Raw genomic sequence first — 26,984 nt, forward strand, 5'->3', positions numbered from 1 at the left:
AAACTTTGCCCTGGAGGCACAATGCTCTCACCTGACTTCCCTGAACTGGTGTATCTCTTTGGGCTCCACCTAGAGAGATCTGAAACTGGAATACTTCCTGAATTTTGCAGAAGAAACAAGGCCCTAAAAATCAAACCAACCAACTGGCTACTTCAGTAAATTGGGAATGGAAAGGTTTTTCCAGGTCCACTGGTAGATCATGTGACATTGGGCTGAGTCCTGACTGTCAGCACTTTGCAGCAGATTCAAGGGCACACTTGAAATTTGGGACTGTGCAATTGAAGTACAGTGGTACCTCGGGTTACATATGCTTCAGGTTACAGACTGCGCTAACCCAGAAATAGTGCTTCAGGTTAAGAACTTTGCTTCAGGATGAGAACAGAAATTGTGCTCCGGCGGCACAGCAGCAGCAGGAGGCCCCATTAGCTAAAGTGGGTGCTTCAGGTTAAGAACAGTTTCAGGTTAAGTACGGACCTCCGGAACGAATTAAGTACTTAACCCAAGATACCACTGTATGTGAAGATGCTCTATTGCCTTGGTGTAACAAACCCGCTTTTTAAATAAATAAAAAACCAGATATTCTGCTTTTTGAAAAGTTATGGGGAAATGCACTGAAAAGTGTGGTATGGATGAGTGATTGAGAAATCGTACAAGAAATTCAGCCAGAATTCAGGTTCCGTGCTCACTGTCGTACATCTTCCCTGCAATCCGAACAAAAGCTTGGTAAAGATTGGACACAGTCTAACCTCCATGTTGACTCTGTGAATGCAAAGCAGGATTAATGTTCACCATATAGGACTGCAGGTAGCTTAGTGCCTGCCAGCCAGTGAGTTGGTCTCCCTGGTCATAAAGCAGCACTCTAGCCATTACATCACACTGTCTTTCTCTCCCGTCTATGTTTTTATAGACTGACTAAGCCTGAAAAAGATATACACTTCCCTTTTTCTGAATATTTTAAACTACAGATGTATTGATAATGAGAACACAGATAAATTTTCTGAAGCAACATTGACAGCATTTTTAATGACATCATCGAGATGTAATTGTTATTTAGTGGCATTTATTTATTTGCACTATTGATAACGACTTTCCCCAGGCTCAGAGCAGGTTAAACATTAATAAATAAACCCATTCATTTTTATTCATCTTAATACCTCGCATGGCAGTTAGATCTTATCATAGCTTGATTTGCACTAAAGTGACGTAACGGATTGTGCGCTTTGTGATGTATAGCAACAAAACAATAGCATCGTTTATATCCTATTCTTCTTCCAAGGACCTCAAGTTTCTCCCCTCCACAACAACGCTATGAGGTAGGTTAGGTTGGAGATAGGTTAAGTTGTGAGGCAATGACTAGCCCAAGTTCACCCAGTGATCTTCCTGGCTTAGTGGGGATTTTAACCCGTCTCTTAAGTCCATCACTCTGATCTCTTCCCCATGTTGGCTCTCAGTCAGTATTCTGTTAATATTACCACTCAGTGGCGTAGCGTGGGGGGGGTGCAGGGGGGGCCGGCTGCCCCGGGCGCAACATCTGGGGGTTAGGGTTAGGGGGCGCAAATCCACGGGTTAGGGGGCGCAAATTACTTGCCTTGCCCCGGGTGCTGACAACCCACGCTACGCCACTGTTACCACTCATAGACTGAAATAATGTGCTTGATAAACAGATAGATAAAGTCCCTCATGTTCTTTAAAGAATTGTTCTGCCCTCTATGGAAAGAGTGTTGTTTGAAATGCTAGAATCCAGAAAGGGAAGGAAAAGAAAGCAACATGTGTTTAAAACCACATGACTTTCAATTTCATTCTTGTTATTTAATGGACTGGTTTTGCTCATGACACTGGTTACAGGCAATTTGCAACTACCATGGCTTTTGTTGGTGAGGGTAGGGAATAAACTGAATATAGGACCAACAACAACAACGAAACAACAATTTATGATGTGCACTTTCATGTTATTAATTTTATTTGAAAGTGTGAGTGCAGAAAGCAAAAATGAAATTACAAGGTGGCCTTCACCGGGAAATGAAATGATCCCTCCTGTGGCTCAGTGTGGCTGGCTGTATAGACACATAAGCACAGATATACATAAATACACACACACAGAGGAGAAGGTAAGCGAGACAGCATGTACAATATAGCTGTGCACAACTTGCACAAATGTGACATAGATTAATTTTTGTCTTCCTTATACATAGAGTCTGTAAGAGTGAGTCACACTTGTGTCAACAAGCTGATGACTCTCCTTCCCTGTGGTGTACGACTGCACTGCTGCTGCCTTCGTTGGCTCATCTGTTGCAAATCTGTTGCGTTTATTTTATTTTTTTGATACAGAAGGCATTAAATGTCACAGAGGGAGGGGAAAGCTTAGATCTTTCCAAACAGAGACAGGCCTAGGCAGGAAGTCCAAACGGCGGGAAAAGTATAATAAACTAACTGCACAATCCTATTATACACGTCTGCTCAAAAGTCCCATTGTTCACTGGGAATTACTCCCAGGTATAGGAGTACAGCATAGGATGGCAGTCCAAATCATTTGTTGTTTCTTTAATGATCTTCCTTAATCTCTGCTTGTAGCGCTGCATCTCACTTTGCTTATTTAGGGCATCGGTTGGAATCACATTCCAGTGGATACCAATGGGATATAACAGATCCCTGCTTATTCTCCTTTGTTGAAGACTGCATACCCTTCAACATTTCTCCGATGAAAATATGGACATCCTATGTATTATTATTATTATTATTATTATTATTATTATTATTATTATTATTATTATATTTTACTATTCACACCCCACCCATCTGACTGGGTTTCCCCCAGCCACTTTGTACGGCCTCCAACATATATAAAAACATAATTAAACATTAAACAAACCTCCCCTATACAGGGCTGTCTCGGGGTCGAATAATTCTGATCCCGGACACACAAAATCAAAACATTAAATATCAATGCCTTCCCTTCTTTCCATGGTTCATTTTACATATCATAAATCCCTGCACATTTTGCAAAAACGATACCATTCAGTATAGCCACTGATATTTTAAGGATATAAAAATGAATGTACTTTAAAATGTAAAACTGACAATTTAATAAAAATTATATTAAAAAACAAAACAAAATCAAAACATTAAATAAATCCCTGGCTGCACGTTCTCCTGCCGCCGTGGAGATATTAGGATAAAACTTGTGTGTGTGTGTGGTTTTTTTATTTTAATGCAGCCGTAACCGTTCATCAACCCGAACCGCCCGAACCAACCTCGACCTCGCTTCGCCTCTCAGCGAAGCCAGACCCAGCGGTAGCCAGAACAGCTGCACTTTCTCAGCAGGCGGCCAAAGTGAGGGCAGAGGAACCTCCCCCGGCGGCTTCACTGCCCCGCACTGCACATGTGCAGCCGTTTGGAGGCACCACCGGAGCGAGGCGGAGGGCTTTGCACATGCCCAGAAGAACCGCCTCACCTTCCCTCCCCGTGCAGGAGCTTCTGCCGCTTGCCCGGCGTGAAGTTCTTGCGGGCGGCCACCCCCCCCACCGCCTCGTTGTCATGCCGACTCCTCGCCGCCGCCCCCTCGCCGCGTGAGAGGAGCGCGCGCGCGCGCGGGTCCCCGTCTCTCTCTCTCCCCCCCCCCCCCGGCACATGCCCGCCTCCCGGCCGCCGGCAGGAGCAGCAGTTGCAATCCCCGCGCATCACCCTCGGCTGCCGGGCGCTTCTGCCTCGGCGTGCTTTCCTCTTTCTCCGCCTCTAACAAAGGGATCGTCGGCGAGGGAGGCGAGGCAGCCCCCTCCCCACGCGACCACCCACCCACCCCGGGCTATTGTTGCAGCTTCATCGGACGAGGGCCGGGAGATGGAAGATGGAAGGAGGCGACGGTGGGGTAAGGGAGTCCCGCCACCCGCCCTGCCCCGCGCCTTATTCCTTCGCCTTTCTTCGTGCGCCCTGGTAACACCAGGCGCCCGTGGCTGAGTTTTGCTTTCTTACATAAATGCTGCCTGGGAACAGTTTCCTCTTTATGCGCTGCTTGGAGCCGCCGAGGCAAAGCCGTCCCCGCCCCCCCCAACCCCTCTCCCGTTCCCGCTGCTTCTGATGTGTGTGTAAGCGAGCGAATGAATGAGAGAGAAAAGGAAATTATAGGGCGATGCGCTTTGCGCTTTTACGCATTTCTAGGGTGCTTTGGAAGCTGTCGGGGGTTCTGTTGACAACCGCGCCGGCGTCTTCAAGCGAGTTCTATTCCCAGGGGGCGCGGGTGGGGAGCGTGGCTTACTTAGGCTGGGGGGAAAGGCACAGCTCAAATCTCTGCTCCTCTAAGACATCTGGATATAGTGGAGAAGGCGGTCGTCTTTAGGCTGGCTTTCCTTCCAGGGTTGTGAGGAAAAAGAGGGGCGCAGGGGGGTGGGGTTTGGAACCATGAGCACCACCACCTGAGCTCACCTGAGGACGAGCGACCTGTTTTAAAATAGTACAGAGGTCCCCTGCTTTGAAGTTTCCTGCTAAAATCTAAGCTTTGCTCTGCAAGCTGTTCAGTGTTTGACCATCCCCACCCCTGAAGCATGAGTTTAGAACTGCCCTACCTCGCAGGCTTGTTGTAAAGATTGCTGGGAATGTAAATGACGATGATGTTAATGTGAAATGTATTTAACAAAGATTGGGTTTTGTTTTGTTTTTTGCTATGTTTATGCTCCAGAGGCCGGAGCTTCGTTGCGTTACAGTAGAGCAGCGAAAGTAGCACGATATGGCTGTGATTTCTCCCCCACCTCTTTTGATATTTAGCACCTGTGGATAAAAACTGCACAGGCCACTAAAATTATAATGGAAATGCTTCGACAGCCAAAACAAAGTTGCAAGTTGGCATGTTTTTGCATCTAATTTGCTTTGGTCGTCGCTTTGACTTTTGCTTCCTCCAGTTTTGTAACTTTGTTCTCTAGGGCTGCAATCCTTTTCCTGCTTAACCAGGAATAAATCCCACTGAACTCAATGGGACTTATTTTTCAGTGCGCATGTATTGAGACGGGGCCTGTCCCTTTGTATTTTGCATAGCATCTAGGTCTTTAGACACATATCTACAACACTGGTAATTGTTAGGTTAATTGAGCTGTAGCCAACTTAAGTTCCACTCAGAGTTAACCCGTTGAAATTAATAGACCTAAGTTATTAGCAGTGCCCATTCAATCTCAGTGGGTCTGTTCTGAGTATGACTAACATTTGGATACAGCTAAGTGTATTTAGCTAATTAAAGGACGCATTTCTGTGTTTTGACATCTGGGCACACTTGGGCCATACATCTTATAACTGCTGCAGGTCTTTGTCCCATATGGTCTTTACTCCCCCATTCTTAGTTGGTTGAAAGCCTGCATCTGTCCCAGTTCATTCTAATTATATGCAAAAGAGTGCTCTGTGTGTGTGTGTGTGTGTGTGTGTGTGTGTGAGAGAGAGAGAGAGAGAGCTCTTTTCTGTTTCATCTGATTGCTTGAAACCTATTTTTAGTTCCAGAGATCAGGCTCAGTTTAACACATTGCAATGATGAACCTGGGGAATTTCCTGCAATAGCTCCCAAAAAGTCTGGACTACATTAAAGGCACTACTGTGAAAGAAAGAACTTTTGTTGAGGGTAGCCGTTGATAAAAACAACGTGTAACTCCCTACTGACAACTTTTCAATGACTGGAAGAAATATCAAGCGCTGCAGCCGTACAGCTGACTTAGACATGACTTTGGGTCATGCGCTCTTGATTTAAGGGAGACATCTTTCCCCATGAGCAAGGCAAGGCTATTCTCAAAAAACCTGTCCTGTCAAGGGTCTGGCTCACCCTAGGAGGATTTCAGACCTTCCTCAGGTTTTTAATAAATGATTCTCCAGTTTTTTCTTTTATAGAAACAAGGGAAAAAATCACTGGCTGCATTCTGTCCACTGGCTGAGCAAGACTCCTGTACCCATTTATCAAATAGAACACAGCCATTGCCGCCTGCTAGCATTTGGTGGGATTTTTAAATATCCAGATGCGGGTGGCGCTGTGGGTTAAACCACAGAGCCTAGGACTTGCCAATCAGAAGGTTGGCGGTTCGAATCCCCGCGACAGGGTGAGCTCCCGTTGCTCAGTCCCTGCTCCTGCCAACCTAGCAATTCGAAAGCACGTCAAAGTGCAAGTAGATAAATAGGTACCGCTCCGGTGGGAAGGTAAACAGCGTTTCTGTGCACTGCTCTGGTTTGCCAGAAGCGGCTTAGTCATGCTGGCCACATGACCTGGAAGCTGTATGCCGGCTCCCTCGGCCAATAAAGCGAGATGAGCGCCGCAACCAGAGTCGGTCACGGCTGGACCTAATGGTCAGGGGTCCCTTTACCTCTACCTATTGCACGTCCCTGAGGATGTGTTTAGCAATGTGTGTCTGCCCTTTTGTAGTGGAACCCCAGTGCAAGACATGGAGAGCTCCGGCCAAGACGCTAGTTGTGTCAAGTGTGCAGTGATTCAGTTTGTACCCATCTTGGCTACCATGATCTGGATTTGCCTTTCTTCTCTTCCAGTCTTGTGGCTAGATACATGTTTGGTCCCACTGAGGTCAGCAGTGCACTTGGTGTACTTGATTCAGAAGAAACCCTTAAATAAAACTTGGAATATATACAGCATCACAATGTGTGTCACATATGTTCTCTAGGTAGCCCTTGCAGAAGTAATGCAACAAAACAACACCACGACAAACTGGCTTATAAGTATAAAACCAAATTTACTAGAATAATAGCTAGAATAGAGATAGACTTGTAACCATTCAAACAACAAACATACTAAGGTGCCATGTGCAAAACAAAGCCTGGAGATACTGTAAATATGGAGTGGATAAATGTACAACTGTATCTTAACAAGTTACATGTGCAGTAAACGTTATACAGACTGGATAAATGAACATGATTACATGGTCAAAGGTGCAACATCACTTTTTGGACTGATGAAGTGTTATTCTCACCAGGGTGGTGGCTTTGAGTTGCCTTCCCGTGATTGCCTTCCTGTGGTTCAATCTTTGAAAAACAGCTTTGAAAAACTTTTTCATATTCTCCAGTGTGCTACCCTTGCCGTTGTGGTGGCACGGGGTTGCCGTTCTGTGATTGGACTTGTGCTACTCGTTGAACAGTTCATTTATCCAGTCTGTATAACGTTTACTGTACATGTAACTTGTTAAGATACAGTTGTACATTTATCCACTCCATGTTTACAGTATCTCCAGGCTTTGTTTTGCACATGGCACCTTAGTATGTTTGTTGTTTCAATGGTTACAAGTCTATCTCTATTCTAGCTATTATTCTAGTAAATTTGGTTTTATACTTATAAGCCAGTTTGTTGTGGTGTTGTTTTGTTGTATTATTATTACTGTCATCACATTTGATACTTTGTGTATATACTTTGCAGCCCTTGCAAAAGGCCTGCTGCAAAATATTTCAGTGTATTTTCGCCTCTTTCTAGGTTCCAGATGCACTTTCCTCCAGGATATTTACTTCATTCTTTTCTCCACCTCCTTTCTCATTTTTCTTTTCCAACTGATACCAACACTCTGTGGCCAATTGAGCTGTCCTTCCTTCCTTCCTTCCTTCCTTCCTTCCTTCCTTCCCCCTTCCTTCCTTCCTTCCTTCCTTCCTTCCTTCCTTCCCTCCCTCCCCCTTCCTTCCTTTCTTTCCTGTATCTTGTTTATGCTAATACTACCTCTTTGTTTTATGACTTACCATGTTTTGGCTGTACAGTGGTACCTCTGGTTGTGGACGGGATCCGTTTCGGAGCTCCGGTCGGATCCCGAGGTTTTTGCAACCGGAGGCACTTGTTCTGCGCATGCTCACGGTAGAGCGCTTCTGCACATGCACACGCGGCAAAACCCGGAAAAATACTTCTGGGTTTGCCATGTGCGTATCCTGAAGGATATGTAACCAGAGCTGTGTGTAAGTAGAGGTACCACTGTTATTCTGTTTGCATTCAGTATCTGAATTAAAAGTGGTGGTATTGCAGCCCGAAGATGAGACTAAGAGAAAGCCAAGGAGTTAACCAGGAAGTCCAGGGGTCTACATTATAAACTCATAATGACGCAGAGCAATCAATGCATATTTGCTCAGAAGTAAGTTCTGGGGCTGGGCGATATCTTGTTTTCGACATCACAATAAATCACCAACTAAATATCGCAATATATGGATATAACACGGTGTCTGAAATAAGGATGGAACTATGTAGAGGCAGACAGTAGGGTTGGGCAAATATATGGTTCTCAACGTTGTGATATAACACCAGCTAAACATTGTGATAGACTGTTGTATCTCAAGTCTGAAATAAGGATAAAATTGTGCAGAAGCAGTGGCTGGCTTCACAGTTTCCCCCACATTGTGATTTTTGTATAGCACACACGCACATCTTGAGTTGCAATATATTGCCAGGTCGAAAACTATGAAACCGATATCACAATATGGACTTCGAACTGGTTTCGGATGATATATCAATCTATCGCCCAGTCCTTGTAAGTTCCACTTGTGCATACTTTCAGATTAATTCTGCCTATGTTTGCTGCTTTAGTGACACTACCTCAGTCTCTTCCTGTCCATGCTTTTGAGCGGCATTTCATATATGACGGTGCACATGATGTCTGAGCCGGAGAAGCGTCAAGTAAAATGTGACTTAAGGGCATTTAACTGGTCAGAGGACTGTAGTCTTTATGTGCAGGCCTTGTGAGATAAATGGCAAGCGAATCTAAAGACTGTGTCATGACCCAGAGGCAGCAATCCGGCCCAATTTGTTTCGTGAAAGCCTGCATACAGTTGAGATCCAAACTACAAGACAAGAGGAGGACCAGTTTGTTCTGAGGTTTGCACCAGATCAGCAGCAGAGGCAAAAAAATAGCAGCTGGACTCCCTGACAATCTTTTCTGTGCTTCCTAGCCGAGACCATACTGCCTTCCATATTATCGCTCCCTACGTCTGACCAGAAGATCCTCATAAAATTGCTTGACAGCACAGGAAGTCGCAAAGCAGGGTTGCCAGAACAGATCTTATTTAGGCTCTGAATGACTTCAGAGTTCCATTAACTTTTTAAAGGGAGAGGCCAGATTCTGAGAATATCCGGCTCATTGCTGGAACTGATGAGATGCAACCGCTAATGCTCTGGTGGAAGGAAAGGAAGGGCAGCCAGCACCGAAAGCTCTGTGAGATACACCGATTTACCTAAAAGCTTAAAGTAACAAGACAGTGGAATAAGTTTTGCAGAAGACTGCCTGCTTCAGAGGCAGCAGCAAATCAGCTGAAAAACACATTGGGCATCTTCAGTGCTTGCTCAGAATCAAGTTTGTGGCATTGCCCCTCGCTTATCTATTTTTCCCTCCCCATTGTTAATTCACTGAGCTATCCCACTTTTTACGGTTTCAAAACAGGCATCTTTAAGAGTTGAGGCATGGCTGCTATATATGCACCCAGACTTGGGACCTGATGGGATTAGGAGATGCTGCAGAACAGCACTTTAGATGCTGCTGGGTTGATGGGGGACAAGGAGGTTCCCCTGTGGCCCAGTGTTGGCCCTCCAGAAATTGGGCGATGCTTTTATGGGAAGGAGCTATAGCATGGTCCTGGGGCATTTCATAAGAACAAAGGAAGCTGCCTTGAATCAGATCATTGGTCCATCTATCTGGTAGAGCTTTGTCTGCAGAAGGTTCCAGGTTCCATTCCTGACATCTTCCGGTGAGGTTGGAAGAAACCCCGGTCTGTAATCCTAGAGAGTCATTGCCGTCAGGGTGGATAAAAATCCATGATCTTTCTAAAGGAAAAATCTTTCTAAAGATAGTATTCTATTTAAGTTACATTATATTCCAAAGGCTATTAATCAGGAAATAAGATTTTTTCATGTGTGCTAAAACTCAGTCTTAAGTTTTTTTAAAAAAATGTTTAACCACATCAGTTAACAAACATGCATATGCTATGATGTTATTGTTTTAGTTAAATAAATTGTTTAAATTGTTATTAAGGAAATGATTATTTTTCTCCTTCCAATAAAGTACAGCAGAAAAGTTGTCCAAATATAAACTGCCTATTAAACCTCACAATAATTTCGTAATTATTTGTCTATGTATTTCTTATAGTATAACCAAATCAGTAATTTTTTATATAACTGTAAAAACTGCTCTGAAAATTTATTCTGGTACTTCCGGGTTTGGCACGGTGCGCAACCCAAAGTTGCGCAACCTGAAGCGTCTGTAACCCGAGGTATGACTGTATATTGTCTTTTTAACATTTGCCAGAATGTGATGTGTCCAGATGTGCGTTGGGTGGAGAGGAATGGTGCCTATCTCCCAGACGATCCGATATGCTTTGACAATGTATACATAAGAATAGAAAAATGTGGTTTAAGAGATTTGTAGGTCAAGCTTATGCATGTTTACTGAAAAGTAAGCCGTGGTTTGTTCAGCCCTAGAAAGTGCGCATAGGATTGCTGTATAAGTTGTGTAACTAATAATTGGAAAGCATTTTGCGGAAGAGCAAGGAAATGAGAGGGGTGTGTATGTTTGCCATTGCAGAAATAGTTCCCACCCACCCCCCTCTGTGTGTTTAAGAGAGAAAGAGGGAGATAAGCAACGATCTTGCTTTGCAGGGTGTTCAAGGTCAGTCTGCCTTTTTTAAAAAATAAATAAATCCCACTCCCGCTTTGAGATGAGCATTGCCAGTGGAATGTGTCACAGTGAACTGAACATGTTTTTCTTCTATTTTTGTTTGCAGGGAGAAGCATTTGTTTGGGTTAACGGTGCATCGGCTCATTCTCAGAGTGTTGCCAAGGCCAAATATGAGTTTTTATTTGGTGGATCAGAAAATGAAAATATTTCAGAATCTGGTAAGCCTTGATCATTTCCCAAGTGCTGACTCTTGGGTGCAAGATTGTGCACTCCTTCAGTACTGGATTATTCTGTTTGTTTGTTTAAGTCGGACATATTGGTGTTGACACATCCTTGATCTGAAATTAAGGCAGGTATAGGAAAGGGAGCTCCTGGTCTCTCAACTGTGATTATGATTGCCCCCCTTCATTTCCTAATAATAATAATAATAATAATAATAATAATAATAATAATAATATATTATTTATACCCCGCCCATCTGGCTGACTTTCCCCAGCCACTCTGGGCAGCTTCCAGTCAAGTGTTAAAAACAATACAGCATTAAATATTAAAAACTTCCCTAAACAGGGCTGCCTTCAGATGTCTTTTAAAAAGAAGATAGCTGCTTATTTCCTTCACATCTGAAGGGAGGACGTTCCACAGGGCGGGCGCCACTACCAATAAGGCCCTCTGCCTGGTTCCCTGAAACCTCACTTCTCGTAATGAGGGAACTACCAGAAGGCACTCGGTGCTGGATCTCGGTGTCCGGGCTGAACGATGGGGGTGGAGACGCTCCTTCAGGTATACAGGACATAAGCCAAGAATGGAGACATGTGGACTCAAGATTGTGGTTTGACTCCATCTCCAGTGGTCAGGGAAGATGGGAATTGTAGTCTAATAACAACTGGAGGACCACCAGCCTTGGAAGTCTCCTTGGCAATTCACACCACCTTGGATGAGCAGTGAGTGGATCTACTGGAAGTCTGATTCTTCACACCCAGAAAAGTCCCCAAGGCAAATTGAGCAGATTGGTGAAACCCCAATCTGGATATATGATATGGCAGTAGGACAACCAGCCCCCACCCAATAGTTTGTATCCTGCCTTCCTACAAGGTTCATATGAATTTACCTGAATCTTTTGGAGGGCAGTGGGCATAGTCCACAGATGGGGCTGGAGATCAGGCGCTAGACTGGGCAGACAAGAATAAGAGGGCCAGAAGCAGGTGCAGATCTGAAGCCAAACAGAAGGTCTAGATTCAACGCAACAATGGAAGACATGAGGGAGCCAGAACCAAACACAAGGTCAAAGGCAGGCATGGGTTCACTATTGACTTATTTATTTGTTGCACAGATTTATATACAGTGGTACCTTGGTTTATGAACTTAATCCATTCCGGAAGTCCATTCTTAAACCAAAACGTTCTTAAACCAAGGCGTGCTTTCCCATTGCAGCGGGGGACTCAGTTTGCAAATAGAACACACTCAACAGGAAGCGAAATATGTTCTATTTCCAAGGCAAAGCTCACAGACCAAAACACCTACTTCTGGGCTTGCAGTGTTCTTAATCCAAGTTGTTCATAAACTAGGCTGTTCTTAAACCAAGGTACCACTTAACATAAAATGTCAGAGTGGTGTGCAACAAAGGATAAGGGCAAAATAAAATTCTGAATAAATTGCATTAATCAATGATACGCCAACAGCTGGGGCCACACTTCAGGGGAATCCTGAAGTCTCTGAAGCATCTGAATGTGAGAGGACCCTCCTGGATCAACCTATCCAGTTCAACATCCTGTTCTCAAAGTGGCCAATCAGATGCCCCTGTTAAAAATTGCAGGCAGGACCTGAGCTTAGCAGCACTCTCCCCTCCTGTGGCTTCCAGCAATTGGTATTCAGGACCATTCCTGCCTCTGATTGTGGAAGTTGAGAATTTGGAGAGTCAGCTGACCGTATTCAAGCTGGGAGGTCAGCTGACTCTCTCTTCAGTTAGAAGCTGCAACCTATTTTGCCTGACTTCTTGAGGACCCAAGATAGTGGTGTCTCACAGAAGGTAGGGTGCTGGAGACTAGCTGCCGGCCCCTTGCATTGCCGAATGCTCCGTTCCCATGACTCTCCTCTTCCCCTGCAGCACGTTGGTCCCCAGATGTTGTTGGACTACAACTCCCATCGTCCCTGACCACTGGTCATGCTGGCTAGGAATGATGGGAGTTGTAGTCCAACAACATCTGGGGACCCACAGGTTGAGAAACACTGGTTAGCTGAACATGGGAAATGCTGTGCATTTCCTATCCCCTGTCGGAAAACCACTGGCAGTCTGTGCTAGAGGCAGTGCAGAGTAGCAGGACCTTGTTTTGCAGATTGCAGATTGTGTTAAGCTAAGGATCACAAGGGAAGTTGGGAAGGGTGGAACAGAAATGGAACTGCAGGAGCACCGCGTCTGTGCTACTACTGTCTGTTTAGACACTGAGGTGTGTGATGGATAGTTGATTTTTAAGAGAAGGTGGTTAGAACATTGGGTGCAATAAGCTTATGTCTCTCGTTACACTCAATGGTTTGTGAAGTCCCCAAACACTGCCAAGTGTTTCCTGCTTGGCAGGGGGTTGGACTCGATGGCCCTTGTGGTCTCTTCTAACTCTATGATTCTATGATTCTAGCCCTGGAGGTAATACCAGGGTCCGTGTGGACATACTATAGCAAACGATCACTCCCATACTTCTCCAGAGAGCTGGACAGCTGTCACATGTTGAACAGATAGCTGGCTGATAACACATCCACTTCTGCTGTAAGAAGAGCAGGGGGCTTGGATCTGGAAAACCTGCTCCTCCAGGTACTTCAGTGTGGCAGTTAATAGTGGTTTGGTGCTACTAATGCACCCAGGTTTTTCACAGCTCTGAGAGATGTTTGTCCTCATCAAAATGCTCTTCTATCTTTGCCCCCATTTAATCCAGTTTTCCAAGTTCCATGCTTGTTTTTTAAAAAAATAAATAAATTCTGCAAAAATAGGAAAACAACATGGGGCAGCATTTAGGCGAGGCTGATGTGGCATGGATGCTACACAAAGCTTGCAGGAACGAGCAATCCTGAGCCTATAGCTGTGTCCACAGTAAACTGCAGTGTGGAAGTGCCCTCGGACCTCAGTCAGTTCTCCTGCACATTGGGCAGGGGTTTTAAGTACCGAATATAAGCCGCACCTGAATATAAGCCGCACCTTTAAAATTGAAGGGGGGGAAATACCTGTATATAAGCTGCTCCATTCCTTGCTGCTCCTGGCTGCATACTGGGAGTGGGGGGAGTCACGCTGCGTTGCTGGTGGCCTTTTCCCTTCCTCACTCTCTCCCTTCCCGGCCTTGGGGGAGAGGACAGGGGACTATGCACAGGGCAGGCACTTCTTTGCCACGCTCCTGGCGCTGTTTGCCCCATACTCCTGGTTGCATACCTTAAGGTTGCAAATATAAGCTGCACTTTAACTTTTCACGGTCAGAATTTGGGGGGAAAGTGAGGCTTATATTCAGGCCAATACTGTAATTCTAGGTGGTGGTTTGTGTCTGTGTTTGCACATTAGGCTAATTTTGGCAGACCTGGGCAAGAAGGTTCTCTCTCACCCTGTCCCATCCTCGCTCTTTTAGGAAACAGAAGAAAGAGGAAAACTAAAGGAGCTTTTATTTGGAGCGATGGGAGAAGAAAGGGGCCATTGATTCATTAGTGAAAGTTCCCAAGCGTTGGCGTTTCAAGTGAGGAAAACTCTTGAAGTGCCTCATAAGAAACATTTACTGACTTGTAGAACTTGGCTCGTGTCAAGGAGGTTTTTTTTAAATTAAAAAAACCCCATATTTGTTTATGGAACAGTCTTTATTCAAGAAACCCAGAGTATTGCTCACATTGGTAGCGCAGTCATCATAGCATTCAGTCCACATAATCTCATGGTGGAGGTGAAAAGAGATACACTTAGATTACTTAATAGAAGGGATGCCAACTGACTAATGAATTTTGTACTCAGTCACCTGCCTCTTAGCGGATTGGTTGCTTTTTTTTCATACGAGCCAAACGATATAGATGCCCTTGAAGAAAGAGCAATAAACTTACAACTGCAGAAAGGACTTTATGGTCTGAAAATAGAGATGATGTATGTACTTTTGTAACCCAAGATAATCTTTAATAAAAACAATTTAAAAAGAAAACTTAATAAACCAAAGCTCTCACTTTGCAAGAGAGGGGATCTAGAATATTTCTTTCATGCTCTGTTACAGTAACACACTAGCTCTAATGAAGCCCAGAAAGAAAATAAAAGGTGTACCCTCAACTTTCATTTCCACCAATAAAGTTTACCCCCCACCCACCAATTAATCAGATAAAGTTTTGGTTGATTAATTTACTAGCTGTATTGATTAACTGCTTAAGGATCCCCGCTCCCCAATAGTATCTCATGGACTTAGAGGCGATGGGGGGAACTATATATCCATGGCTAGACTTAGACTGCTATTATGAATTCTAATATCTATACCGCTGGAATTCACTATTCACTTCAGGATTGATTCTAAACTCAAGCCAGTGTGCTTGAAGTGTGGCTAGGTATGTGTAAAAGGTAAAGGGACCCCTGACTGTTAAGTCCAGTCGCGGACCACTCTGGGGTTGCGGCGCTCATCTCGCTTTACTGGCCGAGGGATCAGGCGTCTGTCCACAGACAGCTTCTGGGTCATGTGGCCAGCAGGACTAAGCCACTTCTGGCGAACCAGAGCAAACGGAAATGCCGTTTACCTTCCGGCTGGAGCGGTACCTATTTATCTACTTGCACTTTGATGTGCTTTCGAACTGAGCAACGGGAGCTCACCTTGTCACGGGGATTTGAACTGCTGACCTTCTGATCGGCAATCCCTAGGCTCTGTGGTTTAACCCACAGTGCCACCCATGTCCCTTAGGTATGTGTACATATCTCTATATATTTCCTTCTCCATACTGAATGCCATAAAGTATGCCATCTTAATACACCTCCGCTGCTGCAGTTTGTTAAGTAGTTATCTGTGCACTGCAGCCTGTGCCATCCTTCAGCCAATCCAGATGGTTTGGATTGCAATTCCCAACTACCCCCTGCTAGCCGTGGCAGAGTTTGGGGTCTCATATTTCAGCGGGTGCTCTGTGTGATGCCCATACCTGGTGCCCTCACTTCTCTTCATTCTAAATCATAGTTGCAGTGCCCCCCAAGGCTCTGTGCCCAGTGTGACTGAACCGGTTTTACCCCCCTAAATCCACTCTGGTCCTGACTGTGGCTGATGGAAGTTTGGTTTACGCAACAGCTGCAGGGGCCACATATTCCCCACCAAGGGACATCCCCCCCCTCAAATTTAGGTCCTGGAGAAGGAGATAAATCTCCAAATGGCAGCTCTACTAGCAACTCACTAGGAACAAAATGTTGTCAAAACCCAAAGAGGAAACTGTGTTAGCCAGGGACTCTATTCTGTGATAGCTAAACGCCACAATAAACCTTCTGATCCCTAAGATGCCATGGTTTTTTTTTTAACAAGCCGTCCCTCAAAGGCAAAAATGGGGATGAAATAGGGAATGCCAGTTATTTATGATAGATACCTGCTGGGGAAATGAGCTGTATGCTTCCGATGGCTACTGTGGTCGTCGTTAGCAGAAAAAGTTTAGTAGTTTCACCCGGAACAACAAGCTATGTGACAGCTTTGCAAGGAGGAGAGCCAGCGTGGTGTAGTGGTTAAGAGCAGTGGACTCATAATCTGGTGAACCGGGTTCAATTCCCTGCTCCTCCACATGCAGCTGCTGGGTGACCTTGGGCTAGTCACACTTCTTTGAAGTCTCTCAGCCCCACTCACCTCACAGAGTGTTTGTTGTGGGGGAGGAAGGGAAAGGAGAATGTTAGCCGCTTTGAGACTCCTTAGGGTAGTGATAAAGGGGGATATCACATCCAAACTCCTCCTCCTCCTCCTCCTCCTCCTCCTCTTCTTCTTCTTCTGTTTTCAAGTTTCTTTTTCATTGGACCTGAAATGGATGCATCTTCTCCTTCAATCTTGCATCATGAAGGTCCTGCAAGAATCCAAAGACCTAGAGCTTTCATTTGTTATTGGCCCCCGGCTTAATTTTGTGATCGGTTTTAATCTGCAATTAATTCTTTAAGGTGATTAGCCACACTGATTATTTGATTAAAACTTGGAGCTCTGCTTATTAAGGTTTAGCCATGAAAATATTTGCTCAGATATTGCCAAAGAGTTTCAGAGGCATGTGATTAGGAAGGGCATGGCGTTCTCTAAATATGTGAACCCACCTCCCCAATTTGATTCCCCCTCCTCATTTAAAAAATGAGTATGCCATCTGCAGACATTTGAGTTGTCAGAAAGGTCCCTTATGAATTAGCACAAAGTATCCTATGCTGTTCTGGCTTTGCAAAAATGACAAGTTAATTAGCACTCAAAAACCCAGAAGTAAAGTTTGTGCACGTGTTTTAAATTTGTTTTTGGTTGTCATTTTGTTCAGGGCCCACTTGCTTCCGCGCAGGCCTCAAGTTTAGAGCTGCAAGCATTCCTCAGTGGCTCTATCAAAGCTTTACATGATAATCGGTGAAGATCAATTTTAACTGGTGAGGCTGTGAATTGAGAAGGTGGGGACTTTGCACAGTTAGGCAGTACTGGGGTGGCGGCGCTGCGACATCGAAAAGAGGACACAGATTCGCAAATGCTCATGTTAGATGTATAGATACAACTTTATTCATAACTGCTAGAATTTCGAAAAAAGTACAATACAGTGGTACCTCGGGTTAAGTACTTAATTCGTTCCGGAGGCCCTTTCTTAACCTGAAACTGTTCTTAACCTGAAGCACCACTTTAGCTAATGGGGCCTCCTGCTGCTGCCGTGCCACCGGAGCACGATTTTTGTTCTCATCCTGAAGCAAAGTTCTTAACCCGAGGTACTATTTCTGGGTTAGCGGAGTCTGTAACCTGAAGGGTCTGTAACCTGAAGCATATGTAACCCGAGGTACCACTACATCTTGCCACAGTGGAGAAAATAAGCAAGTGGCCTGTGTGCCTTCTCATCTTGCTATTAAGGCGCTAACTGTTGGTGGGAACCTTCAACACCCCTTGTTCTCCCTTCTTAAGGTTCTTTGTCTCTGAAACAGACTTGGGCCGGACACCCATTTGGCTATTATTATGATTTTACTTATTACATTTATTCATTGCTTACTCCAAAAATGTCTCAAAGTGGTGTACAGTTTTAAAACATACATGATACAGGCTGTGTTCAAAATTCACCAGGTGCTACTGGCCACTTGCAACTAAGCAAAGATGCCCGGGCGCCAAGATGGCGCCTTACGTCTCTACCATCTGGAGGCACATGCCTGAGGATCCTTGGATCTTGTCTGTTTTCACACACTAGTAACACATCCTGTAGAAGTCTATCCGTCGTATTTTATTTGCACAATCGCAGCAAATTTCAGGAACCAAAAATTCATGTGGAAAAATACGACTTTTGAGCCGCCTGGCCCCCAAATGGCAACTAGGCATTCCGTTTTGGCGACTGTAAGCCTGGTTTAAGGAGCCATTTGGCGCCTAGCTTATATACCTAGTTTCTAACACTGGATACAGGATTTAAAATGCACCAAAAATATACAGAACAATAATTGACTGAGAGCGGTAATAAAAAGGACAAATCGTACCGAACCATATGAAAAGTTGAACACCAATATGGGCTTCTCGTTGTACCCTATGACCCCAGTTAAGAGCTAAGTGCCCGGGTGAACAGAAACATCTCCTCCCAGTCTCACTATTTCTTATATCCCCAAATTCTCCTCTCCTGCCATTGCATGCCTCTTGCCTCAGTGAGCAACCTGGCTACTGAATTCTGCACCTGTGGACGTTTCCAGACGGAATTTTTTCCTTCATATTTTCTCCCTTTCCTAATGTTTTATTTCTCTCTTCTCTCTCCTTTGCTTGTCAGACTGTTGTTGTTTTTTGGGGGTGTTTTTTTGCAGTTGACACCATCAACAGAAGCAGAGCATCTGGGTCCTAGCAGACTTGCTCTTGCAAGGGCTGTTATTTCAATGTCCAAGCTATATACCTTCACAGTAGTTGGGAGAAAATAGCGTTTTGTGTGCTTGTGTTCTTCAGACACTTAATTTTGACTGCATAATCCTGTGTGCATCCACTTAGAAGAAAGCCCCCTGAATTCAGTGGGACTTACAGAAGATTAGAGCCCTATTACTGGCATTTTCTCCCTGTAGCAAAGTAATTCTGTAGAGGTTAATACTGTAAAGTGGCACCTCTAAAGTAGCTAATGAACGCTTTTGCCCATCTCCACTCCACAGTATATTTTCCATTGGAGATGTTGTGGTTTTATATACAGTAACACAGATTTCAATATGTGCAATAGGCCTTATAACCATGTTTATGATGCTGGATGACTGCAAAAAGGGATGTCATCTGTACCATCATTTTTTCAGGATAGTGTGATCATCTGCAAAGCTACCCCCCGTGCACTTACCATACGTAGACCACTTTCCGCTCCTCCCATATAAACTGTGGTTTTGTCTCAAATGGCACGGTTGCTGGAGTGACAGCCTCGCCCCATTCCGGAGGTGATGATTTCTTTGTCACGAGCAAATGGCTTGGAACAAATCCTGAAAAGGTTTGTCAGGAGAGCTGCAGGATTACCGTAGCCAATCATTACAGAGAGATTTGGTTATTTGCAGCTTGGCTAATGGGATGTGTGTGTTTTTACATTAATATATTAATGCAAATCGCTTTACTCCGATTGGTTACGTCTCACTGAGGAGCTTTACTGCAACACTCAGAATGCTGCTGAGAATTCCGGTCGCTCAAGCAGTTGGGGAAATGGCTTCAGGAAGTCAGGGCTGCCTCCCTGCTCTTTTATAAAACATATTCTTAGGTTTGGGGAATGGCACTCACACCTGATTCAGGAAGTGGTTAGAGAAAATGGAAGGAAGGAAGCATTGCATTTTCTCTAGGAGACTTCGTTTGGTCCAAATTGAGTACAGTGGTACCTTGGGTTACAGACGCTTCAGGTTACAGACTCCGCTAACCCAGAAATTGTACCTCGGGTTAAGAACTTTGCTTCAGGATGAGAACAGAAATTGCATGGCAGCGGTGCAGCGGCAGTGGGAGGCCCCATTAGCTAAAGTGGTACCTCAGGTTAAGAACAGCTTCAGGTTAAGAACGGACCTCCGGAATGAATTAAGTTCTTAACCCGAGTTACCACTGTATACATTTCCAGAGTTAACACTAAATACATTACTTCTGGTAAATGAGCCACCGTAGCTGCTAGAGGGCCATGAAAATTTGTGTCCCAGGCTTTTTAGACTTGTCTACCCATGTTCTCTCTGAAACCCAAAGGGTGGCACATTGGTTGCCAGATGTGAAATACATTGGCATTGTTTCCAGCTCTCCCATCCCACTCAACACTTCATAGTCCAAAGCAGCACGCAGGGGCGGTAGCTAGCTGCTCCGGCACCCGGAGCGGTGTGGGTGGGGTGAGCCACCCACGGGGGTGGTGTAGTGAGCTGCCCACGGAGTCCGCCTGGTGGATGCAAGCCCCACACTGCTGTTTCGGGCAGTGTTGGGCCCAGAGCTGCCACATCACTCCTAGCAGAGATGCGTGGCTCCTGCACGCTGTAGGCAGTAAATGTCGACCCCCGCGGTGTGCCATTTTGTCACCCCCCTCGAGGATGACACCCGGGTCTGACCGCACCCCCCGCACCCCCTTTCTATGCGCCTGGCAGCGCGCATGTGTTTGGGTAAATATCCTCTTGCCTGCTTTGAGCCTCAGTTCCCTCTCTGGCCCCTGTGTTGGAACTGACCACGTCTGGCTTCCAGAGGGCAACACCACACAGTTTCCGGATAAGAACATAATTCCTTATGGACTCTTTGCTCAAGTTATCCTGTGTGATGCACAAGTAAGTGTCAAAAAGGCAAGCAGGCAATGTTTGTGATTGTTTAACTGTGAGCTTCTAATAGGCATCTGGGGGGGGCACTGTGAGAATGGGATATAGTGGTACCTCGGGTTACATATGCTTTAGGTTACAGACGCTTCAGGTTACAGACTCCGCTAACCCAGAAATAGTACCTCGGGTTAAGAACTTTGCTTCAGGATGAGAACAGAAATCGTGCTCCGGCGGCGCGGCGGCAGTGGGAGGCCCCATTAGCTAAAGTGGTGCTTCAGGTTAAGAACAGTTTCAGGTTAAGAACAGACCTCCGGAACGAATTAAGTTCTCAACCCGAGGTACCACTGTACTGGACTACATGAGCCAGCAGGGCTCGTCTTATGTTCTAGTTGAATTTGCAAATTGTAGCAAACCGGTTTTCCTGTAATTTCCCGCAATGAAATACAGTAATCCTAATAAAGTATAGTAAAATGTTACATCAGTAACTGCATTTTTAATTAATGCTGAAATATTTTAGTTGATGAATGGGTGTAATTAAAAAAGAAGAAAGCCATAATGATAGGCAAAACATTTGTTTTGATTGTGGTTTTGGTAGCTGTTAATGTTTTTCTTCTTCTTCTGTATTTCCTTTGTTAACCACCAAGTGAAACCATATTATGGAGCGACTATAAACATTCAGTATGCAAATAAATAACGTAGTTCCTGTTTTACTTCCCATTAAGTTGTGTTCCAGAGTCAGGCTTCCTTTGCCCCGCTTAAATTATCTGGCTGAGATTCTCTCACATACAGATTAGTAATGTTCACTTTTTGCTGCTTATTAATTGAGATCCTTTTGTAGCTTTTGGATTACCCTGATGTTCAACTGTGGGCTTCCGATAGGCACCTGGGTGACAGCATTTGAATTACCCTGATGTTCTTGTTTTAAATCACAAAATTGGCAGGGGTTTCTCCCCTTTGTGCTAACAACATTGAAGTTTTGTGCTAAGACAACTGCATCCTGTATAGCCTTTATAATTATGCAAAATTGTTTTTGTGTATGCTTTACAACTCTGCATACTGTACTCTGGCCTGGTTACTTATGAGGAGAAGCAAGGAGCTTTATTTACATGGCTCACCGTATGGCCTAGTTCTCGAGTCACACGATGCCATAGTTAAAAGCAAACCATGGTTTACTGTGACTGCAAAGCATGCTGGTACATGCTACTGACAAATTTTTGTGCTTATCCGCTGCTCCTTCTCTGTTGTCATCTTTTATTGTCAAAACCCAGGATCACGGTCTGTTTCTCTCCAAACAAACTGCAAATGCTAAGACAAGAACAAACTTTGGTTACCACTCATGAGAGAGAAACAAATCATGAGCCTGGGTTTGGACACGACAAGCCAACATCTGGCTTGTTTCCTGATGGCGCAGCAGCTGGAGAAGAGCCCAGTGAGAATTTTTCAGCAGCATGCCCCAGCTTGTTTCTCATTTATAGTAAACCATAATTGGCATTTAACTATGGTTTATTGTGACATGCGAACCAGGCTAATTCAAGTATATTTTTGTGAAGTCATGAAGGAAAGATACTTGAGTGTGAGTATGTGATTTTTTTATAAGAAGATAGCTGATATTCTATGCTCAGTATGTTCTTTTGCACTTTTCCCTTTTGCTCCCACAAAGTCCTGGCATATACACTGCCCTGACTATCCTGAATTCTGTATGCACATGTATGCATAACACGGGGGGGGGGGGGAGGGGGGACACCTATATTGTAAAAAAATATTCAGAACTGAATAGACATAATATAAAAGCAGCAGACAAGCATGGTGAGCTTGCTTTCATTTGTAAACCCATAAAAGAAAATGCTCAATTACGGCGTGCCATTATTGATTGTGTGCGCGTTGCTGTGTCACTGGTATTAATGCACCGGAACTTCTCCTCCTTGCTTTTATTTGGTTTTTGCTTTACGATGACGCCTAACAAGGAATAAAATTAACTCTCGTTAATCATTAGTGTCGGCTGCAAAAATCATATCCAGACAGTAGAGCTTGATTTTTATTTTTATTTTGAGAAAAGCTTACTGTAGCTATTCTGCTACAAGCTGCTGAGGTGGACTCATCTTCAGCCATAGCTGGAATGAGACTGCAGTCCTTTCTCCAGTTTCATAATGCTCAGAATGCTTCCATTTACATCACTGTGTGCAATGCAGGGCAACGGGCTGCTGCTGCTGCTGCCGCCACCGCCAGGAAATTTGAAACTATTCTGAAATCCAGTTGACTTAGAACGGCAGCAATTGAATTAAGCTTGCATCCTTATTAGATAAACTGATGATCTGTGTGTTTTCATTGACCAATGGGTAACTGCTGGAGCTACAGTAATCTCTGTGAGTAGTAGCCTCTGTTCAACAAAATTATATCTTATTTGTTCAGGGAGATGATAGGGATTTAGGGACACGCGCAAACTCACGCACCCACAAACGTGTGTGTAAAAGAGCACTCTCATTTTCTGCGGGGGGAGGTCTATGAATGTGCTTTGCTTCCCGAGCTAGTTTCAGGCATTCAGCCGACGGTCTCCCTTTGGCTTTTTAATGTGTGACATATAGATCATATTTATTCCAATGCTCAATTAAGTTTTTGGATTCTTAAAAGCCCCCGTCATCAGGAAAGACGCCAGCTGCTTCCAGGCTATATTCGCTGCACTGGCTCAGCTTTCTCATGCAGTCTTATACCTCAAGGCAGAAATATGTTTACCAGAAAGAAATAAAACTTAAGTTGGGAGGGGGAAGAGATAGACGGCAAAAGGGTTTACCTGGGGGGCGGGAAGGGAGATTTACCCAGTTCCTTTTCAGTATGCATGATTTCCCTGATTTCCTTCCGTGGAGTGGCACCTAAAATGTTGTAGCTGTGTTCCTTTTACTGGTCTTGTTTGTGAGGCAGCTATATTGGGCTGTCGGGCCGGGGAGGGTGGGTGAGTGGAGGATTGACGTGATATGCTCGTTGTTGAACAAGACATGATGCTGTGTGGCTTGATGGGAACGAGGGAGGAGTTTCTCTTAAAGAGCTTGGAACACTTTTAAAAAAAGCTTTTGTACCTGAATAGAACGAGGCGCTCTTGGATGGGGAGCAGAGGACTTTTAAAGAAGAGAGCCGGCAGACTTTTAAAGAATAATCGCATTACTGCTAGCACAGCGAAGCCGGAGCACAGCTTTATTCCTCCCAGAAGTTCATTTGCAAGTGAAATTAGAAATTGAAAGTGAGGCTGGCATTTGCTCATTGCTCCTGATTGATAAGTGGTAAACTGCGCAATTTTTTTTAAAAAATGCTACCATATATTTCAGCTATCGGTAATTATATCAGTGCTAACACCTGCTTGGTGCTGTCAAGTATTTCAGAGTGCTTCCGATTGTTACATTATTCTTACAACTACCCTGTGAGGTGGTATTATTCCCATTTTGCACTAGGGTGGGCTGATGGAATCAGGCTGCCGTGTGAGTTTGTGGATGAGCTGTGATCCAAATCTGGAGCTTTAATGATTCATAGCTCAGCCTCTTAAGATTATATTGAAGAGGCGTTGAAAAGTGCCGACTGGTAGGGTATCAAGGGGTATGAGTGGAAATCAGTCTCTGAATCTTATGACTTTGGCTTTGCTCCATCTCATATAATGCTTAGAGCAGCAGTTCTGAAATCTCATGGTTTTCTGGACCATTTAAAAATTGCCAGAGGGCTTGGCAGACCACTTAATATACTCCCCACCCCCTTTAGCCCCATTGTCATAAAACAAAACAAAAACCCAGCTCTCTTATGGAATCCGAGCCCCTTTAATTGGTAAAAAGCTTTTTTTGGGAAATGGTTGATTGCACCAGCACTGTAATATGGAAATACAGTGGTACCTTGGGTTAAGAACTTAATTCGTTCTGGAGGTCCGTTCTTAACCTGAAACTGTTCTTAACCTGAAGCACCACTTTAGTTAATGGGGCCTCCTGCTGCTGCACGATTTCTGTTCTCATCCTGAAGCAAAGTTCTTAACCCGAGGTACTATTTCTGGGTTAGCGGAGTCCGTAACCTGAAGCGTATGTAACCTGAAGCGTCTGTAACCCAAGGTACCACTGTAATGGGATCTAGGCCAGAACACTTTTACCCTGCTTGATAAATCCAGTCCAGGTCAAAAGCCACTGATCCCTATTGTCAGAAAAATAAGGCCAAGTAAAGTATTCTTGACTGCTCTTCCACAACCTTTCATGGACCACCTGGATGGACTGCCATTCCTACCATAGGTCCGTAAACCACACTTTAGGAACCCAAGAATTGGGCTTAGGGATTCCATGGTTATTGTGCAGGACAGATTTAGATCTCCACTAGCCCCTGAAGCCTTACCTCTAGCCTGTGGTTTTCTCTTTTTGGGTTTCCTCATTGCCTAACAGCAGAAGACTAAGCTACCCTGTTTCAGATACAGCTGGAGATTTTTTAATTGGCAGTGAAAATTCACCTGCAGCAGGCAGGATGCAAAATTATATGACCGCCCAAGTGGCCATTGTCTCACCACCGGTGATTGTGTCAGTGTGACCTCAAGTCCACTTGAATTGTTTCCTAAGCGACAATTGTTCAGTTGTCCTATAGCAGCTATTGGGCACATGGCTCTGGGATCAGGCAAAGGAAGCCGCCTATCAACAGGCTGCCAATCAGCACTTAGTGGCCTGGACCACCTGCCAACAGACTGCCAATCAGCACTTAGTGGCTCAGCCACTGAGCTATAAAGCAGGAATGCCCTACTTTAAATTTTGCCTCTGCTATAGCCCCACTAGTGCCTAGGTCTCACTAGTGTGGTAAACACAGGTGTTAAGCTGTACACATCTGACTGAAGGTTGAGGCATATGTGACTGAATAAGTACTGATCCATACAAGACATGAATGACAATATAAGTTATTTGCGCATTAATCCAGATAGCAAGTGTGTCTAGACCAGCCTTCCTCAGCCTTGTGCACTCTAGATTTTTTGGAATATAGCTCCCCAACCTCATCCCTAGGTTGGGGGAAGCCTGGGCTGAAGTGGAACTCTTCTCCCCTGCAACTCATTCTTTGGCAAGCTGCTTCCTTCACTTGCAAATTTCCAGGCCTGAGCCCATGAGAGTTGGGGGGAGAAATGTCTGGAATCCTGTTGGGTGGTGTTGGGAAGCATGTTGGAGGGAGGTGGGGGAAAAAAAGAGACTTTGAAGAAAAGCAATGGAAGGGATTAGTGAGAAGATGGTGCTTTCTGAGTGTGTCGGAGACTGTCCCAGAGAGAGCCTCTACCCCAGCCTAGACCCAGACTGGAGCTCGTGAGTGGAACAGGGGCATCCCTCTGTGGTTGCCGTGGGCATCAGAAGAGAGCAAGGCCCCTCTTTTCCCACCAGGGGGAAGGTTGAAGGGCAGTGGCAAGTATACATTTGGGCAAGCCACCTAGCCTCTCCTTAAGCCATTGTTCCATGGGTTACTGAGAAACTGTCTCGAAGGACACCGAACACTTAAGAAGCATTCTATGCAAGTGTAAAGAGGATGCCGAGCAATCTAGAAACTGAATAGCAGTTTTCTTTTTTCTTTTTATTGGTTTTACAGCATTTTTTTAAACAATACAAACACATAAAAAGACAAACGAACATGTATAATTTCATAACTTTTTTTTCATAACCCTCTTTTCTCAGACTCCCCCATACCTCTCCTTTCTGCATCCCAATTTCCAAGATTATTTCAGCAGCTTCTAAATAATTTTGTCAAACATGTGTCCTCTTAGTCTTTTCTTCAACCTATTCTTATGTCACTGTAATCTCTTTTTCTTTCTCAACACCTCGACATTTTAACATTCATCAATTTTATAATAGTTCTTAAGATAAATTTTAAATTTCTTCCAATCTTCTTCCGCCGTCTCTTTCCTCTGATCACGGATTCTGCCAGTCATCTCAGCCAGTGTCATGTAGTCCATCACTTTCATCTGCCATTCTTCCAAGGTGGGTAGATCTTGTGTCTTCCAATACTTTGCGATAAGTATTCTTGCTGCTGTCGTAGCATACATAAAGAAAGTTCTATCTTTCTTTAACACCAATTGGCCGACAATGCCCAAGAGAAAGGCCTCTGGTTTCTTAGGGAAGGTACATTTAAGTACTTTTTTCATTTCATTATATATCATTTCCCAGAAGGCCTTAATCTTAGGGCACGTCCACCAAAGGTGGTAAAAAGTACCTTCAGATTCTTTGCATTTCCAGCACTTGTTATCAGGCAAATGGTAAATCTTTGCTAGCTTGACTGGGGTCATGTACCACCTATAGATCATTTTCATAATATTTTCCTTTAAAACATTACATGCCGTAAATTTTATCCCAGTGTTCCACAACCATTCCCAGTCAGCAAACATAATGTTATGACCAATGTCCTGTGCCCACTTAATCATAGCTGATTTAACTGTTTCATCTTGTGTATTCCATTTCAGCAGCAAGTTATACATTCTTGACAAGTTCTTAGTATTGGGTTCTAACAATTCAGTT

General features: G+C 44.4%; 1 protein-coding gene and 1 long non-coding RNA gene across 4 annotated transcripts in view; one reads left to right on the top strand and one right to left on the bottom strand.

The window, feature by feature from the left end:
* The first annotated feature begins 3,612 nt into the window (after positions 1 to 3,612).
* LOC308576619 (PH and SEC7 domain-containing protein 3-like) overlaps positions 3,613 to 26,984 on the top strand; it is a 152,497-nt gene continuing 129,125 nt past the window's right edge. The window contains exons 1-2 of one of the 3 annotated variants that reach the window (XM_081176229.1): positions 3,744 to 3,865; positions 10,714 to 10,825. In XM_081176229.1, coding sequence (XP_081032355.1) covers positions 3,845 to 3,865; positions 10,714 to 10,825 — 133 coding nt within the window. In that variant the 5' untranslated portion in view covers positions 3,744 to 3,844. Of the gene's footprint in view, positions 3,866 to 10,713; positions 10,826 to 22,807; positions 22,854 to 26,984 lie in introns of those variants that run through there. The other 2 variants (XM_081176228.1, XM_081176230.1) reach the window with 2 other exon arrangements.
* On the bottom strand, positions 17,584 to 25,710 carry LOC308577040. Its single transcript, XR_014003376.1, has 3 exons — positions 24,844 to 25,710; positions 19,074 to 19,209; positions 17,584 to 17,713 (listed from the first exon to the last, which is right to left on the bottom strand). It is a non-coding gene; the product is annotated as an uncharacterized lncRNA (long non-coding RNA).

The sequence above is a fragment of the Podarcis bocagei genome, assembly GCF_964188305.1.
Source record: "Podarcis bocagei genome assembly, chromosome: 17".
NCBI classification, from domain to species: domain Eukaryota; kingdom Metazoa; phylum Chordata; class Lepidosauria; order Squamata; family Lacertidae; genus Podarcis; species Podarcis bocagei.